This window comes from Pristis pectinata, chromosome 4 (genome assembly GCF_009764475.1).
Source record: "Pristis pectinata isolate sPriPec2 chromosome 4, sPriPec2.1.pri, whole genome shotgun sequence".
Taxonomy (NCBI): domain Eukaryota; kingdom Metazoa; phylum Chordata; class Chondrichthyes; order Rhinopristiformes; family Pristidae; genus Pristis; species Pristis pectinata.
Genome location: NC_067408.1, coordinates 107,969,398 through 107,987,226, shown reverse-complemented (window position 1 = coordinate 107,987,226; position 17,829 = coordinate 107,969,398). Strand labels below are relative to the sequence as shown.

General features: G+C 38.9%; 1 protein-coding gene across 1 annotated transcript in view; it reads right to left on the bottom strand.

Moving 5' to 3' along the window:
- itsn1 (intersectin 1 (SH3 domain protein)) overlaps nt 1-17,829 on the bottom strand; it is a 230,712-nt gene that overhangs the window by 174,634 nt on the left and 38,249 nt on the right. Inside the window, 5 exon segments of the mRNA XM_052015098.1 lie at nt 1,224-1,403; nt 1,570-1,727; nt 4,592-4,655; nt 11,077-11,169; nt 11,839-11,897. Of these exon segments, the coding sequence (XP_051871058.1) occupies nt 1,224-1,403; nt 1,570-1,727; nt 4,592-4,655; nt 11,077-11,169; nt 11,839-11,866 (523 nt within the window). The 5' untranslated portion in view covers nt 11,867-11,897.

Sequence of the window (17,829 nt, the reverse complement as noted above, 5' to 3'; positions counted from 1 at the left end):
ACTTGTTTAAAAAGAAAATTAGTCATGTAAACTTGCCCTGCTACCAGACAGTTGACTGCATGAAACCAGAGGTCTCTCTACACCTCTATAAAGTTTTGCAGCTTAATTTTGTTATCTTTCCCCAATTGCAGTATCTTTGCATCTATGCAAATTTATTTCATTCTGGTCATCCAATTATTCCTTAAAAGGGTGCAAGTACAATTGGAAAAGTTAAGGGTGATGCAAGTTTTCAATTTGAACAACACAGAGACAGGGGTAAAATAATTGATACTTTCAGTATTATTAACTGATTAGTTCAAGTTCATCCTTGCTCAACCATATCTCCCTTTAAATGCAACTGTGCAATTCTTTTCATGTTGAAAAGAATTGCACAGTTGCATTTAAAAGGGAGATAATGAGGGGGATAATAATAAATCTAGATAAGAAAAGGTAGGAGGTGGCTGGAGTGATGCATAAATGCACCCAGGGACTGGTTAACCAAATGGCGAAATAAGTTCACTCATCTAGAGATCCAAAAATGGAGATATGTTCATGTTAAAAAGTTAAGGGGAGTCAGGCCAGACAGGTCTTTCCTACTCAAAGGGTAATAGAGCTGTGCAGTACCTTGTCAAGTCCAATGAAATGGACAGTTTAAATGGTTTCAAGAGACAAATAGATACATTTCTGGAGAAGACCATAAGATATACGAGCAGAATTAGACCATTCTGCTCTGCCATTCAATCGTGACTGATTTTTTTTTTCAAACCCCATTTTCCCACCCTCTCCCCTTGACCCTTAACCCCCTTACCAATCAAGAACCTAGCAATCTCTGCCTAAAGTACACCCAATTACGTGGCCTCCACAGCCCTTTGTGGCAACAAATTCCACACATTCACCACCCTCTGGTTGAAGAAATTCCTCCTCAGTTTTAAAGGACATTTCTTTATTCTGAGGCCCCGCCCTCAGACCCTAGACTCTCCCACTAATGGAAACATCTTCTCCATGTCCACTCTGTCCAGACCTTTCAGTATCAGGTAGGTTACAATGAGATCCCCCCTCAAGGGGATTGAGGGACTAAATGAGAAGGAAATGGGAGCTGAAATGAGGGGGTCAGGATTGTTTGATCTAAATAAGTTTTTGCATTTGAAAGTTACCTAATCCTCCAATTTATAAAAGTCACAGTCAAAAGCAATTCATTCTCGCACACTTTAATTACCTATTTTCACTCACAGAATAATACTCACCCGGATGAGCAAAGGCAGCCAGAGGCTGCACCATAGAAGGTGCCCCATTGGCTAGTGCAGGAACTCCAACTGCAGGAACAGAAGATACCAGTGGGGGGGACATCCCTACCACTGGCATTGGTGCCATTGACAAAGGTGCTACTGTGCCCATGGAGGACAAGGCTGAAACATTGGCTATACCTTGATAGAAGAGAGAAAAATATTAAACCACTGCCACTCTAACACTGTACAATAGCTGGCAAAATGAAACAGCTGAGCTTTCAAAGTGGAAGCCAGATACTTGCTTAAGTCAATAGTAAGCAAGATAAATAAAACTAAGTGCTTTGTAGGAGAATGTGAATCTAACCAAATCCTGGTGTTGGAACAGCCACTGGTACTTGTTTCATGATAGGAGGCAGTGATGTGGGAAGCTGATGACCTTGTAATTTTAGCTTGATCAGTTTCATGGCTATAGAAAACTCCACCTGATCCATCTTTCCATCATTATTCATGTCAGCCAGAGCCCTTCAGAAGCAAACAAATAACAATAATTAAAAACTGATGTTTAACAGCCAGTCTAGTAACTTGATTGACCATTCATAGAGCACTTAACATTTCTAGTGCTACCACAGGTTATCCCAATAGGCTCTCAAAGCTTTCTCAGGAACTACCACATAAATCACTTCATTGGAGTTAGTCATCTTGTTCACCAACCACAAAAAGACTGCAGTCTTGCACAACCTGCTTGACCCAATGCCTTGAGATGCCTGTGGTAAGTAATACAGATTAAGCAAATAGACTACAGATCACTGCTGCCCAGCAGACCACTAGTTTTCTGCCAAGGCCAAGGCCGAGATCTCAATCTTCAAATACCCTTTTCCTTAGCTGACCAAGGCCTGAAAGTGGTGGTAAATTTCATCACTGATGTCTGCCTTCATGAGAGGTGCCTTCAAAGATAGGGAAGAGGTCCACGTTTTATAGGATCTTGTTATGAAGCCTTATTGTTGGAGTAGTAAGGGCAGTGGTGCAATAAGGGCAGATTGATAAAGGACCTTCTGTCTTATGGATGTTGAGTATAATGCCCATCTTCTGGTGTGCATTGGTGTACGCTTCAACAGTGTTTTAGAGCTTGGCCTCCAAATATGTGCAAATGCAAGCAATTATCAGTGTACTATAGCATCACTATTGAGGCTTGGATGACCTTGACCCTGTAAGTGGATCAGTTTCCCATTAGTTCTGAAGATTATTTCCATGAAAAAAATGGCAAGTATTTTTTTGGAGGTATTGTGCAACATAGTGCTGAGGAAAATTAAGAAAAATTATTGGGCAATGATGCAGTTTTGTTTGACACTAGTCTTAACTGAAGTGGATTCTATTGTAGATCTGTTGGTTAGTACAATGGCTTGCATGCAAAAGACAAAAACAGGAGCAAAAGTGGGTCATTCCACCATTCAATAAGATCCTGAGAGGCTTGGCAAATTTGTTAAATATTATTTACCTTTCCTAAAGCCACAATGACTTGGTTTGATTACATTAAATGACTAACTATTTCTTCTTTAATTACAGTTCATATAACCCTCAATTCCCTGATCTTTCAAAAATCTAATTACCTCTTTAAATATTACCTGTGTTATAGCCTCCAAAACCCTTGGGGATAAAGAATTCCAGAGAATCACCAGCCTCCAAAAAATTCCTGCACACTTCAGTTTTAAATCACCCCACCCTCCCACTCCCCACACCCCGTAATCACGTCCTCTTATTCAAGATTCTCCATAAGTGGAACATCTCAACATCTACACTGGCATGCCCACTTTAGACTTTAAATGTTTCCCTGAGACCACCCCTCATTCTTCTGAATGCCAAAGAATACAGGTCTAACTTTTACAGCAATTTGGAAATAGCCTTGTGAATCTCTTCTCGACTACCTCCAGTGCTAATATATCCTTCCAAAGGGACCAAAACTGTACACAGCACTCCAGATGCAACCTCATCAACACTGTGTAATTGTAACAATACATCTCTATTTTTAAACTCCAACCCTGAGCAATAAAGGCTAATATGCCATTTGCCTTTTTAATTACTTGCTGCACTTGCAAGCCTACTGTGCTTCACGCACAAAAACACCTAGATCCCTCTGTGCTCCACTCAAATTTACTGTCTCTCCCCACTTAAATAATAGTCCTCCTTTTGATTCCTATTGAAGTACATGACTTCACACTTTCCTACATTAAACTCCATTTTCCAAGTGTTCACCCACTCACTAAACCTAGCTATATCCTATTGCAGAGTCCAAATATCTTCATCACAACATGCCCTCCCACCGTCTTTCATATCATCAACAAATTTGGATGCATTATGCTCTACCCTCTCGTCCAAGTCAATTATTTACAATCTACATTAGCAAGGCCCAAGGATTGATTCTTGGAGGATTCCATTAGTTACACATTTCCAGGACGAACATAGCACAGGATCATAAAGGCAAAACTCAAGACTGGGCGCAAAGTTGAGTTCAGTGATTGAGCAGATTGATAGATTTAGCCTTCCGAAACCCAAGTCTGGGACTTGTGTGTTTGCCAGAGCATGCAGAAATCCGGCACCTACTGCTGTTTGGTAACTGAACTCTGGCATTAATGAGTGCCGTTTGTGTAGTCTAACTAGGGTGGCCTCTTCAGAAATGAGAGCACTATTTAGATGTGGAAACTGAAAAAGAAAAGAGCAGAGAAAGATGAAGCCGCAGCTGGACTAGGCAATAAATAAAATAAAGTATAAAGATTGGAAAATGTAGGTAAACTATACATAAAGATACAATAATAATGTGACGCCAGCTTGTCAACTGAAAAGCAACTGGCATACTTAAATGCAGATGGTTGTAGACTCAGCCAGCTCCGTCACAGGCACAACACTCCCCATCATCAAGGACACCTTCAAGAGGTGGTGTCTCAAGAGGGCAACATCCATCACTAAGGACCCTCACCATCCAGGGCATGCCCTCTTCTCATTACTACCATCAGGGAGGAGGTACAGGAGCCTGAAGACCCACATTCAATAATTCAGAAACAGCTTCTTCCCCTCCACCATCAGATTTCTGAATGGTCCATGAACAGTAGCTCATTATTCCTTTTTCTTTGCACTATTTATTTTTGTAACTTACAGAAATTTTATGTCTTTGCACTGTACTGCTGCCACAAAACAACAAAATTCATGTCATCTAAATCAGTGATAATAAATCTCATTCTGAAGTACCGGTGCATCTTATCAATCTTTCAACCCTTTTCTGCTTTGTCAAAGCACCTCTTCCAAAACATACTGCTCTTTCATTGTCAAATCAAAACCACTCTTTTGCTTAAATACATATTTTGAGCAAACAAATGTTATATACTTGGACTTACCATATCTGTGCAAGAACAGGTGGAGGCAATCCCGACTGAAGAAAGAAATTTCGGGCCTGATCACCTAAACGCAAGAGTAAAATGACTCAAAAAAAAATGTACAACATATCAGACATTTTCACGTACACAAAAAATATAAATCAATCATAAATACAAACTCATGACAACAGTTAGAACTTAATTGATGTAGTGTTGGTAAGAATTTGTACCATTCATGACTTTACTGAAAGTGCCATCACAAGAGGCTTACCTTGATTACAAGCTTACAAAATCACAATATAAAAAAGCACTTCGTGTTCAGGCCAGGATGAAGTAAGGTGGGTAAAGACAAGGATGGGTCATTAACATTGACTTGTTGAACCTATAGGTCCATTTCTGTACTGCAATACATCGACAAATAAAAAATGCAAAAGTTTTGCAAGCCTGCACAACAAAAGACGCCAAACTATTTCAAAATGCTTGTTTTCAGAATTAGGCATCTCACACAGCAAATTATTTTCCTGTTGAAATACAAGGCCAGTTAATTGACTGAAACATGACTGGGAAAAGAATTAAGTTGGATTTTTTCTTTAATCGTACATCTGTGGTTTCTGGTCTGGAATTTCTCATTCCCCCCCATCATCCTTTCATTGACTTTTCTGCTCGAACAAACTCTCATCATCCGTTTCTCTTGCGCTGCCCCTCCACCCCAAATTCCCACTTGACTATGTGCTTTTTCCTTTTTGCATCTCCTTTATGTGCATCTCAATCACAATGTTTTGCAGTACTTTGGGTTTCACTTATTTCTCATTCAATACTCTTGTTAATCTATGTGAAGACACATGATTTTCACCATGATAATTAAAGAAATTACATCTTTAAAAATTAAAATTGTGAATTTTCTCTGAAGAAATTGAATTATTTCTGAAATAGTTTTATCTCTTTATAAACACATCAGTCAAATGAGGTGCAGGAAATAGATACTATCACTATTAAAAAAAAGTCACTTCCATTCCAACCAATAATTGTTATAAAACTGAAAAGTTCAAAAGGTGAGCTCAAAACACTTGGAACAACAGAGAGTCTCAGTTGCCATCAACTTTGTTCAAAAGGAGACATTGAAAATGACTTTAAAAGCAAACATTCATTCATCTATCCACCTCCCTGTTACAAAACACCCATGTTCAAAAGCATTCAGTATATATTCAGAAAGGTCTGCTAGCAGAAAAACTTCATTTGTAAATGATGAAACATCAAAACCTGAAGGCATTAGAGTATTAAACAATGACTGCCCTCAATCGACACAGGAGAGGAAGGCCAAGGTTACCAACAAGAAACAGCCTGTGAGAAAAGGAATACGCCATTTGGTCCCTCGCACCTACTCCACCATTTGATCAGATCGAGGTTAATCTTTTATCTCAGCAGCACTTTCCCACAGAGCCAAAGCATCAGAGACAGGAAACAGGCCCTTCGGCCCAAATCATCATGCTGACCAGGTTGCCTAACCCATTGGTCTGTGTTTGGCTCATAAACCTCTAAACCCTTCCTATCCATGTACCTGTCCACATGTGTTTTAAATGTTGTAACTGTACTAACCTCATAATCACTCAATTTCCTTAATATTCAAGTATAGTGTCATAGGGTACTACAGCACAAAAACAGGCCCTTTGGCCCATCTAGTCCATGCCGACCTGATCTTCTGGCTGGTCCCATCTACCTGCACCCAGACCATATCCCACAAAATCCCTCTCATCCATGTATCTATCCAAACTTCTCTTAAATGTTACAATTGAACCCGCATCTACAACTTCCAAGTAGGGAATTCTAAAGATTCACTACTCTCAGGGCAAAAGAATTTCTTCTCATTTCTGTCCTGAATGGCTGAACCTTTATTTTAAGACTGTGTGACCCTGGTTAGTGGCACCTGAGCCTGCCAAAAAAAAATCTGTTTAAGGGCAAGGGGACACATATTTGAAATCTATTCCTTTTCTTGATCTCTCTGCCTCCATTTCAGGACATAGCTAGCCTGTAATATCTTTTACAAGTCCCACAGTTACTTGGACTACATAGGAGGCAGGGGGCGAGGATGCCATTCCTTTCTCTCCACTACCTCCCCAGTTTCTTCATTTCCACTGCATTTGTTCCAATGATGAGGCCTTCTGTTCTGGTGCTTCTGAAATGTCCTCCTTCCTTCTGAAACATAGCATCCCGTCTGCCACAATGGATGGCACTCTCAACCACGTTTCATTATTTCCTGCATTTCTGCTCTCACACCACCTCCCCAGGAAAAGATAGAGTTCCCCTATCTCTTGGGGAAGAGATAAGGGAACCATCTACCCCATCAACCTCACCAGTCTTCATATTCAATGCATTATCGTTTGATGTTGACACATCATCCTGACGAAGGGGCTCAGCCTGAAACGTCCACTGTTCATTTCCCTCCATAGATGCTGCTTGACCTGCTGAGTTCCTCCAGCACTGTGTGCGCATTGCGGTATCCTTTGTAATTTCCACCAGCTCTGATGTGATCCCGAGTCACATCGTCTCCTCTCCTCCCCTCCCCTTTCTGCCTTTCACAGGGACTGTTCAATTGGTAACCCATTGTCCACTCTTCCTCCCTCACCCACCACCCTACGGCATGTTCCCAGGCAACTGAAGGAGGCGCAACACCTGCCCCTTCACCACTTCTCTTCCCACCACCCTGGGACCCAAGCAATCATTCCAGGGAAAGCAGAAATTCACTTGCAATTTTTCCATTCTGCACCGCGTTCACAATGTGGCCTCCTCTACACAGAAAAAAACACAGAACGTATGATTGTTTTGTGGAGCACCAGTCTGCAGGCATGATCCTATGTTTCGTTTTGCATGCCATTTTAATTCTCAATCCCACCCCTCTTTCTGACTTGTCTGTCTGCAGCCTCCTCCACTGTCATAGTGAGGCCCAACACAAAGCAGAAGAACAGCATCTTGTCTTTGTGACCTTCTGGAATGAAAACAGAATTCTTCAGCTTCAGGTAAACTGCTCTCTCATCGTTGCATGGTAGTATAGCGGTTAGCGTAACGCTATTACAGTGCCAGCGATCCAGGTTCAATTCTGGCTGCTGTCTGTAAGGAGTTTGTATGTTCTCCCCATGTCTGTGTGGGTTTCCTCTGCTCCGGTTTCCTCCCACATTCCAAAGGCGTACGGGTTAGGAAGTTGTGGGCATGCTATGTTGGTGGCGGAAGCGTGGCAACACTTGCGGGCTGCCCCCCAGCACACTCTACGCAAAAGATTCATTTCACTGTGTGTTTCGCCGTACATGTGACTAATAAAGAAATGTTACCTTATCTCTCATGTCCCTTCGTCCATGTTTCTTAAAGTGCCTTGCTCACTGTCATTACTCATGCAACTTATCAAGTGATCTGTTGTAATCCATCTCCATGTTGACTTTTGGTTTCCCCCCAGCTCTCCTTAAAAAATTGTAAACCCTCCACTTTCCTCCTCCCCCCCCCCCCCCCCCACCTCCGAGGAAGGGTCATGGTTTCTCTTTCCACAGATGCTGCTTGACTGGCCAAGTTCTTCGAGCATTTCTGTTGTTGTCCTGAAGGAGGAATTGGATAAGCACATAGACAATAATGTGTACTGTTATGAACAAAGGGAGGGGGTTGTTGGTAGAAAGGACAGTACAGTTTGCATTAAGCGCTCTTAACACCTAGCAGAGCTAATAGGCCTCCCACGCCATAACAGTTTCAATATTTCTTTGATTTAAGCGAGCCCAGGGCTGAGCCACACGAAGCAGAAAATTGAGCCAAGAAGAAACTTGGAATATTACATTTCTAATTTTGTAATATTTTAACAATAGAAAATTTGAACCTAGAAAGAGTTGGGTGAGATTGTAATCAGTATCAAATAGTTTGGCAGAGAAATTGCAGCAATTAATACGGTCAAATGCCATAATGGTGTTTCCTTATTTAAATTCCAGGCAGTCAGAAACAAGGAAATGGACCTTTGAATCTGACAAGGGAGGATAAAATCACTAAATGTCATTATAATTCTGACAAAGCAGCAAGTGGGTCAAGACCAATGTGGGAGCAGGATACCATTGATACCTTGAAGTAGTTTCCCTTAAAGATTCCAGGCACGGCAATTAAACAAGAACATTAACTATAAACCCAAGCTGAAATTTCTATGTGAAAAAATTCAAATAAATGCAGAAAATGAGAGGAAATGAATCATCAATATGTCAAGCAATAGAAAAATTCTGGCAAGAACTGTTTCTGTAACAAATTTCATTTTAGATTTCCATAGGAAACTACATTGTTACTGTTCACATGCAACATTTGCACACGTGATTGTGATCCAATACAATGACAGTCAAAATGCCAAAAAAGATTTGCCATATATGTCAACTTCGTTGCTTTGTCAAAGAAAAGTTAAGGGATAACGTTGCCATAATTGAACACCATGGAACAACATTATCTGTGAAGAAGTTACAATTTGTAATTGTAATCTTGTTTGAGATTCAATATTTCTCGTACAGATTCTGGTATTACATCAATTACATCAAAAACAAATCTTAAATTGAAGAGCCTTGCAACACTTGAGCTTTAAGTGCAGTGCTTACAGCAAATAAAAGCAAACTTGAGGTTAAGTATGCATCAACTTGAGGTTAAGTATGCATCAACTTCCATGTGACATTTTAGTAGTCATCAACACAGAACAGTTTTCAGCAAGCTGGAAAGAAAGCAAGAGTCTGATGAAAGGAAGCCATTGACAAACTTGTGTGAAATTACAATGGTTGTTATTTTAGTGAAAAGTCAGTCTTTGATTCTAGTTGTTTTGCCCATTTTGAAAAGGAGCCAAATCCAGTGTGGGGAGGTAATTAATTAAAACTTGATCAAAATACAGCAGAACTGGAAATCTATTAATTTTGTTCAAAACATAAGGTAAAGTTGCTATTTAACTTCAAATTCCTTTCTTTTTAAAGTTCATCTGTCCTCTACACTATTTCTCATGTTAACTCGACATGATAGATAAACACTAGGACTCATTTCTTACTTGTGCTGCTGAAAGCCAACTATACCCTCTGCAAAGTCAACCCCATTTCTCTTGCTATGGTACAAGACATCAACTGATACAAACCAAGAATTCTTCAAAACTATGTATTTTTCAGGAAATTGTGCTTCATGGATCTCAAACATACATACGTTCTGCTAAGGAGGTCTTCTTCACTGACTTGTTATAACACAGAAGCACCTGGTAATCCTGCCCATACCATTTCCCACTCTTTCCTCACAACCTGGTATATTATGTAAATTAATAACATTGTAAATTATATGTAAATTATTCCCTTTACTATGCCTGCACTGTGTGCCACCTACAAAATAAAATGCCATTGCTCACCAATGCTATTCTGAGAGCACCTTCTAAACCCACAACCTCTACTGGAGACAGACTGTGGACGCTGGAATCTGGAACAAACTTACAACCTCTACTGCCTCTCTCAGGAGAGAAGACACATGGAAACACCACCCACTGCAGAGTCTGCTCCAAGATACACAATTTCCTGAAGTGGGAACATATTCTTTCATCATCACAAAATCAAAGTCCTGAACATTCCCTTCACCGATAGGAATGCAGCACATCTAGGAGGCTTACCACTACTTTCGAGAGCCATTAGGAATGGACATTGTTTTTTCAACAACACACACATCCCAAAAAATGAATAAATATAAGTACCTACTAAGTTGAAAGCAATTACAAAAAAAGCTACAACTTTTTCCTCACATCACTCTTGTACCTTTTACCCAAAATTTAAAATGTCTTCCCCCAGATCCTTGAGTCAAATTGGGAAGAATCCCCCACCATCTCCCTCATGCAATCCAGACTTCATCTTTGATGTTAATCTTGCTTGAAAAGCTACATGTGACTTGAGCCAACCTTCTCAAACTGCACTGTCACTTAAATTCACAAGTTAGTAAAGATACAAAATAATGTCAGCAAAGCTATCAAACAAAAAAATGGGTGTTGCTAACATTACTTGTCACCTAAATAAAATCCCGTGTGTTTATCACACCAAAACTATTTTCATATTACTGCTACAAGCCTCCAACTTCAAAATTCTCACACCATTTATAAATCCATGCAGGAGATATTTCCACATAACAAAAGCAACCTTTTCCTTCCCTGCACTCTAAATGACACCACCTACTATTTTGACCCTTGTTTACTGCAATCCTCTGTATCCTGGTGAAAAAATCTTTAATTCATCACATCAGACATATTCTTTTCTCAATGCTTTAAACCACATTTCAGCTTTCAATAACTCCTCAAAGATGCCTTCAATCATCCCTCACCAAGCACTTGTCTAATGCCAAACTTCACTTTGCAAATATTATTCAGCTGTTTCCCATTTTAAGAACACAGTATAAGTAGCATTAGCAGAACTTAAATTGTTGAGGAAGAAATAATAAAAAAAAACTTCATAATTCATCTAGCAACACAAACAAGTTTATTTTGTTCTCACCAGTAATCACTCCACCAACTGGGTTAATGCTAAGAAACTGCTGGTCATGCTTAGCTCTTTCTTCCACTGTAATGGCACAGATATCCAGGCCTCCTGTTTCAAAAGAACACAAGCAGTTCAGACAATTTTCCCTGTCGGACTATCACGAGAGTCATTTCAGGAAAATCTCTTTCCTTTCAATAAGCTGATGGAATGAAGGCATTTCAGATCGCATTTCTCATGTCACGATCGTTTCACCCAAGTAGTACAACAAGCTGGGCGATAACATATTATTGTTGGACGCTCAGTTTCAGCAAGAGACCATACTACAACACCTTCATGTTGGAATAGTGGGTTTACATACATGCCAGCAATCTCTACACTGCTGTGTCCCTTTGGGGAAAACACTATGTTGATGCCAGTTGTTTCAGACTTTAAATGGGAAGGAGGTAAGAAAGCGAAAACTATTGGATATTACCCAAACCCAGACTCTTAATCTCCTGTCAGTTCAGAGAGGCATCAGCACACCTTGGAGCTGGCTGCTTACCTGTAATATCTGCTATTAAAAGCTGTACTATACTCAAAAATAATTGTTTAACTCTTTCTAATCTTACCCTTATGTAACAGATGGAGGAAAACGCGACTATTCTGCCCAAGTGCATCTATAATAAGGAAGGCCTGAGGCTATATAAAATTCAAGTAACCCCCAGAGGAACTGGGTAAAATGACTTGTAAAACGTCAAGAGCAAGCAGTTAATATATGATATCGTACATAGTACTTACCCGCAAAAGCTGTTGGAAACTGAGCCATGCTTCCTTTTATTTAAGTCATTAGCAGATTCCTGGAATAGATTAGTAATTGTTAGCTGAAAGCTTAGATGCTGGATCTTAAGACCATGTTATACAACAGTTGCCATTCTACTTGGATGAAATATCACACACAAACTTCTATTGAGCAAATAGTGTGCTGTAAACTATTGTTGCACTCCACTGAAAGTTGTTGAGTAGATCACGTGAAATACAATGTTCATTGCTACGTGCCTGCCAGAAATCAACAAAACCTTAATTGGAGATGTGGTTTTCTTTAATTAAAACTGAACACTACCTAAATTTCAACCACAAAAGTAATATATGTTTCATCAGGATTACATCTATTTCCTATTCCTGTGCACTTTCTGAATATGGTTGTCAACTAGTATCAATAGTGGGCTACAGACAAAGTACTGGTTACATGATTGAGGCAATCCATCACAGGCCTCAATTTGGGCTGCATTCAAACCCAAAATTAGAGGAGAAACTATATGATATTTGTTTTTTTTAAAAAGATGTCTCTGTGCTAATCATGACTAGGTAAACCAGCAATTCTAAAATAATGTCTGATTTATAACCCCAGTAAGAGCTGTGCAAATACTCATCCTGATTTGGCAAAATATTGAAGTGCAAACCAAGACAGATCCACCACTAACCAATCCATCTCCCCATTTCCAAACTACATAACAGGAAGCCATTTGGCCTGTCGAGTCTATGCTATCCCTTGAAGCAACAAAGTCAACCCAACTCCCCACCTGTCACCTATTCTCTCACATGTCCGTTAACACCCACATCCCACCCCCATTCTCCCACAAGCCATCTAAAGGGTAATTTAAGTAGCCAATTAACCTAGTAACCAACACATCTGGCAGGTGATCCATTTCCAATAAAGTTCTAAAGTCAAACCCATCAAATCTGCAAACTTAAGTCATATTTTTAATCCATCACCATTTCTATGCCAGTAAATCTGGAAGATGAAAAAACAATGTATTTTTCTTGTCACTAATTAAAATGCAGCTGTCGAAGTAAATTTTCCAAATCAATTCTCACATTTGAGTATTGCCGTTAACCAAGTGAACTGTAATCCATGTTTTGTTCAAATATTAACATATAGGTCTCCTGTAACAATATTCTACAGCTAGTCTCACGATCCAGAAAATATGCCTTCAATGTTATTGCTTTCTGTGAAAGGGAACATTCTCATCTCCCAAAAAAAAGTCAACCATCTTGAGAAATGGATGGAATTCTTGGAAAACCTTTTAACCAAATTTTGTAAAATTAGGAAGGCTGATGCAGTGTATTCCTATGGGTGGAGAGTAGTATGCTTTCCGTTATGCATGTTGTACCAAATATCACAGAGTCACACTACTGACAACTGATGTAAAGGAATACTTTGCAATGAAGAGTTTGAAACAAGCATTCACAACTTACACAGTATACCGATACAGGTGATTTGACTCCCATTTGTCAATACCAGCTCTCCAAATCCTAGATTCATTCTGAATTTTGGCCCTAGCATTTCCCACCGAATCCTGGAATGCCTAGAGTTAAATCCACATCCCTCCTATGCGTTCCATTCCATCAATTGTCTAGTCCAGGTCTGACCCATTTTGGACCCTCCACAGCTGGACTATTTGTTGATACAGTATCAGCTGTTTTTCACTTCACCAATTGCAAAGCATACTAGTTAATGGAACGGAGTAGCATGGAATTGATTATTCCTGACAGTTTCCCCACGTGGGTCTCATGACCAAGACATACCATTGGTTACTTCTGTCTTAACTGGGGCCTTTAATTATCTCTTACTGCAGTAGTAACAGCCAGCTCTTCTACCTGCTGTTGAGGCCTTGTATGCCATTGGAGATGACTTAGAGTGAACCCATTGTCCCTTATCTCACTACAATCAGATAGACCTCTGAGACTTTGAATTTAGTAAAGCAAACCAATTTCCAAATTGTCGCTGCTGCTTAATGAAATTGAGAGAAATATTACTTTGTAGTATTGTCCTCATTTCATGCTGGATTAGCTCATCCTGTGATTAATCAATCCTTGAAATTCACTCCTTGTTATCAATCTTCTTGCTTATTTTCTTGACATTCTCACAAAATTTCACAGATCATTAACCATTCTTATATGTGACAACCTCCAAAGTCTATGAACACTTTCAATTCTTCTATTCTGAGATTGCTATTTAATCTTTTGATCACCACATGCCAAAATTTAGATTGAAGTCAAGAACATATACCCGGAAGAGTCAAAATGTAAAATTTGTTGACAACACATTCGCAAACTGAAGCATACCTGTGCTTTCACATGTACAATACAGAAATCAATTTACAACACTGGGTGAAGAAATATGCACATCAGAGGAAGCCTACAACAATAATGAAGGTCATGCAAGGAAATAAAGGGTGGGGGCATTGGCACAAAGATTACAAGAGTGAATCTAAATTGGTCTAGTGGCTAAATTACTAGATTAGCATCCAGAGGCCAGGGTTAATTAATTTAGAGACAGCAGTCTCCGCAACAGCTGGGGAATCTCAATTCTAGTAATTAAATAAAATCTGGAAATATAGAGCTAGCATTAGCAATGGTAACCATGAAACTTTTCATTTATGACCTTCAGGAAAGGAAATCTATCATCCTTTCAGAGCCTGGCCTGTCTGTGACCTTGACGCTTAACACCATTTTGAAATAACTGTGCAGATCACTCAGCCTGGGCCAATTAGGGGAAAAATATTCTGGCCTATCCAGCATAACCAACCTGCTGTGAATGAATAAAAGGGTAGATTTTCTAATTTAATGATAGAGAAAAGGATAATGATGGGATTAAAGATTGTTTAAAAAAAACTGGTTAAGAAAGAAAGCACAATGAAGAGATTAGGAATGTGCTGACATTTTGTTTGGAAAAGAGGCTTTTGTAAATACATTTAGGATTAGTGTCAAGTTAATTTTGAAATCAAGTACAGAAAAGGATATAGTATCACATATCTGGAAATGGCAGATAGTTGGAAGATTTTTCTTGCATCAAGAAACCAACCATTCATCCAGAAATTGAATTTCCAGGAAATTCAGTTCATTTCAGGATAAAATCAATTACTGATAAGGAATCTACGGCATGCTTGATTAAAACTAAGAGCACAAGTGAACAAGACCGGATAGCCTGCACACAGAAAAGCACTGAAGGAAACAGGCAATGAAATTAGTCATTCTGGCAGGGAGCTTTGGTGAATCATCAGAAAATGAGTTATAGTAAAGCACTGCAAAAAACGGAACAAAATCACAGTGCAATTCACCGTACTTTATGGGTGTGGAGCAGAAAGAAGGGAGAGATCTTGTTTAAATAAAATTCCTTCAGATTTGGATAAAAAAGGGAACTTAACCATGATTTCTGGTCATAAGGAAAGCTAATTAAAACATTTTATTGATCGCTCCATAACAAATGTAGAAAATAGTTGTGCACCAGTTTGATATTCTCCTGAAGTTTGTATTATTCACCTTGTCAAATAGCCAGAGACACAATTTCCTGATAAGATCAAGGTTTGGGGAAGGAAGAAGATTCAATCAAGTACAGGTTGATGAGATTCATACAACGCAGCAGGTCTGGCAGAGAAATAGCAAACATAAATGTTAAGCAAAGCTAGGAAATGTGCTCAAAGATAAATACAAATGACTTTGCCCACAGGATGCAGCAAACTTCAACACTCAGGGAGGGGAGCAAATTACTGAAGTCAAATGCACAGGTTTCATGAGTAGGAAAAGGCAAAAAGCAACCTTAGAACCCGCAGCACATAGCACTGAATTTACACAGGCTATTATTAATCTCAAATTGACATAATCTACATAGTCCTCTCAGTCATATGATATTTAAACAAAAAAAAAATCACAAGGGTACAAAGAGTTACTGGACCAATAATTAACAGAAACTGATGGCTAGAACAGAGACTTCTATAGACTACTGAAGCTTCTGTAAAGAGGATCAGCCTGAACAGGAACGCTTGGCAATAACCTAAATAACAGCTTCCCATGACTGAGGACAGCAAAGGATGTAAGATAATTTTCTCACTTTAAAGAATATTTAAATGATTTGCCCAGGCAAGTGATCAGAGCAGTTAGCATTACTGCATTTCAGAATATCAGGTTAAAGATGATCCAATACATAGCTGAACAGATCTGAATGGTCTTTTTCTGGTTAAGTATACACATCTGGTTTCCTGCAGATTTTAAGTGATACTTACAGTAAGTACATTCTGCTGAAAGGACATGAATGACTTGGGTCATCTCAGTTGTTCATTACCACAACATTATATGCTTCATGCTTTCAATCTAGTATTCTTTCCATGTTGACTTGTGTCAAGGAAATTGCAGATAAGCTATCGCATTTGCAAGCAGTTTAACTACAAGTCCAACAAATGGCTCCTATAAGATTTCAACTGTTCAGGGAGTCTGCAGTAATTTGACTGAATGTGCATTTAGTTTCAAAATGTTACACTCCTTTCAGATATCACTTGCTGCAGAAAGTAAAGCTGAAACCCCATTAACAATATCAAACATTTTATGAACTATCCAACACCAAAAAAAAAGAAATTGAAGCCAGTACCCAGTGAAATTGTCAGCAGTGGAAAATTCATCATTCCCAACCACCCCCCCCCCCCACACTATTGACAAGAATTTGCACCTCTAGTTTTTATGTATTATATTCAAAAGGTGCAATTTGCTCAAGCTTCAGGTGCCATTTGCAAAATAGAATCAAACACAGAGATAATATAAAACATCCAAAATTTGCTTTCAAAGCAAAGTCTCCCCCTCAAATTAACTTGATAAAAACATGCAATCCAAACAATACAAATGCAGCAAGCTATGAAATATCTGTGAGGCATTAGCGACAGGAAAGAGAATATTCTCTAATCAGAATACTCAGCATCAGTGCAATCTCAAATTTCAACAGAAGGTAACAATAATTTCTTGTTTCTCATCCTTTCTGGTAAGCTTAAGGGTAAAAAAGTTCAATTATTGAAATCTTATTGAAAGACGAAAAGGAACATCTGTACTTTGGCATCAAGACTTATGATGCAAACGTTTTTTTTAAAAAAAGAAACTGCTTTTCTGCTAGAATTTGGAAGGGTTAAATTATTACAAATGGTCCAAATTCAACAAGCCATTTCCAGTGAAAAGAGCTCTAGAACAAAAAGGATATTGACACTCAAAGGACACAGCAGAGTAACTTACTTATCAAAATAAAAATCCAGTTATTTTAAGATAAAAAAAAACGAAGGGGAGAGCAAAAGCATGGGATTACACTGACTACGAAAAATAACAACAACGTGGCCCAGCAGAGCAAGGTAGCCAGTTTCCAAGTTGTGATACAATTCCATGCAATCTATTACTAGCCAAAGAACATCAGTCTAATTCTGGCCCAAAGATCGATCCTTTCTCATCAATATGAATCTCTCAAAAATGCATGCCAGCACCCATCAATACATTCAGGTAAATGACAAGAGTGCTCACATTACTTCCATTTTACTAACTCATCATTGCACAATCTTCTCTGTGAACGGCACAATGTTAAAATTATTTGAATAAATATTTGTGATAGAAACAGAGGTGGTCTTTGGGAAGCTCTGGAGTTTGTAATTTAAGCCATATTCTTGGGAGATATGAGGTGGATGCTGTGAAGTTTTCCATCTGGATATTATGTGATGTGAAGGCAGAGGGAAAAAACGACAGGTACTTTTAAGTTACTGGCTAAAATTGCCATTGGCAAAGTCACTGAATTAAATCAGAAACCTCTAATGCTTTGGAGAGTGAAGTTTCAAAAATCACTCAAAAAAATGAGCAGTCAGCATAAAAATGAATAGTTCACAGTGAATTCTATTTTGAATTGTGGATATATTTGCATATATAATAAATTGCACTCCCAGTTAACATTATCCAAGATACTAATTTGATAAGGCTTATAAATGC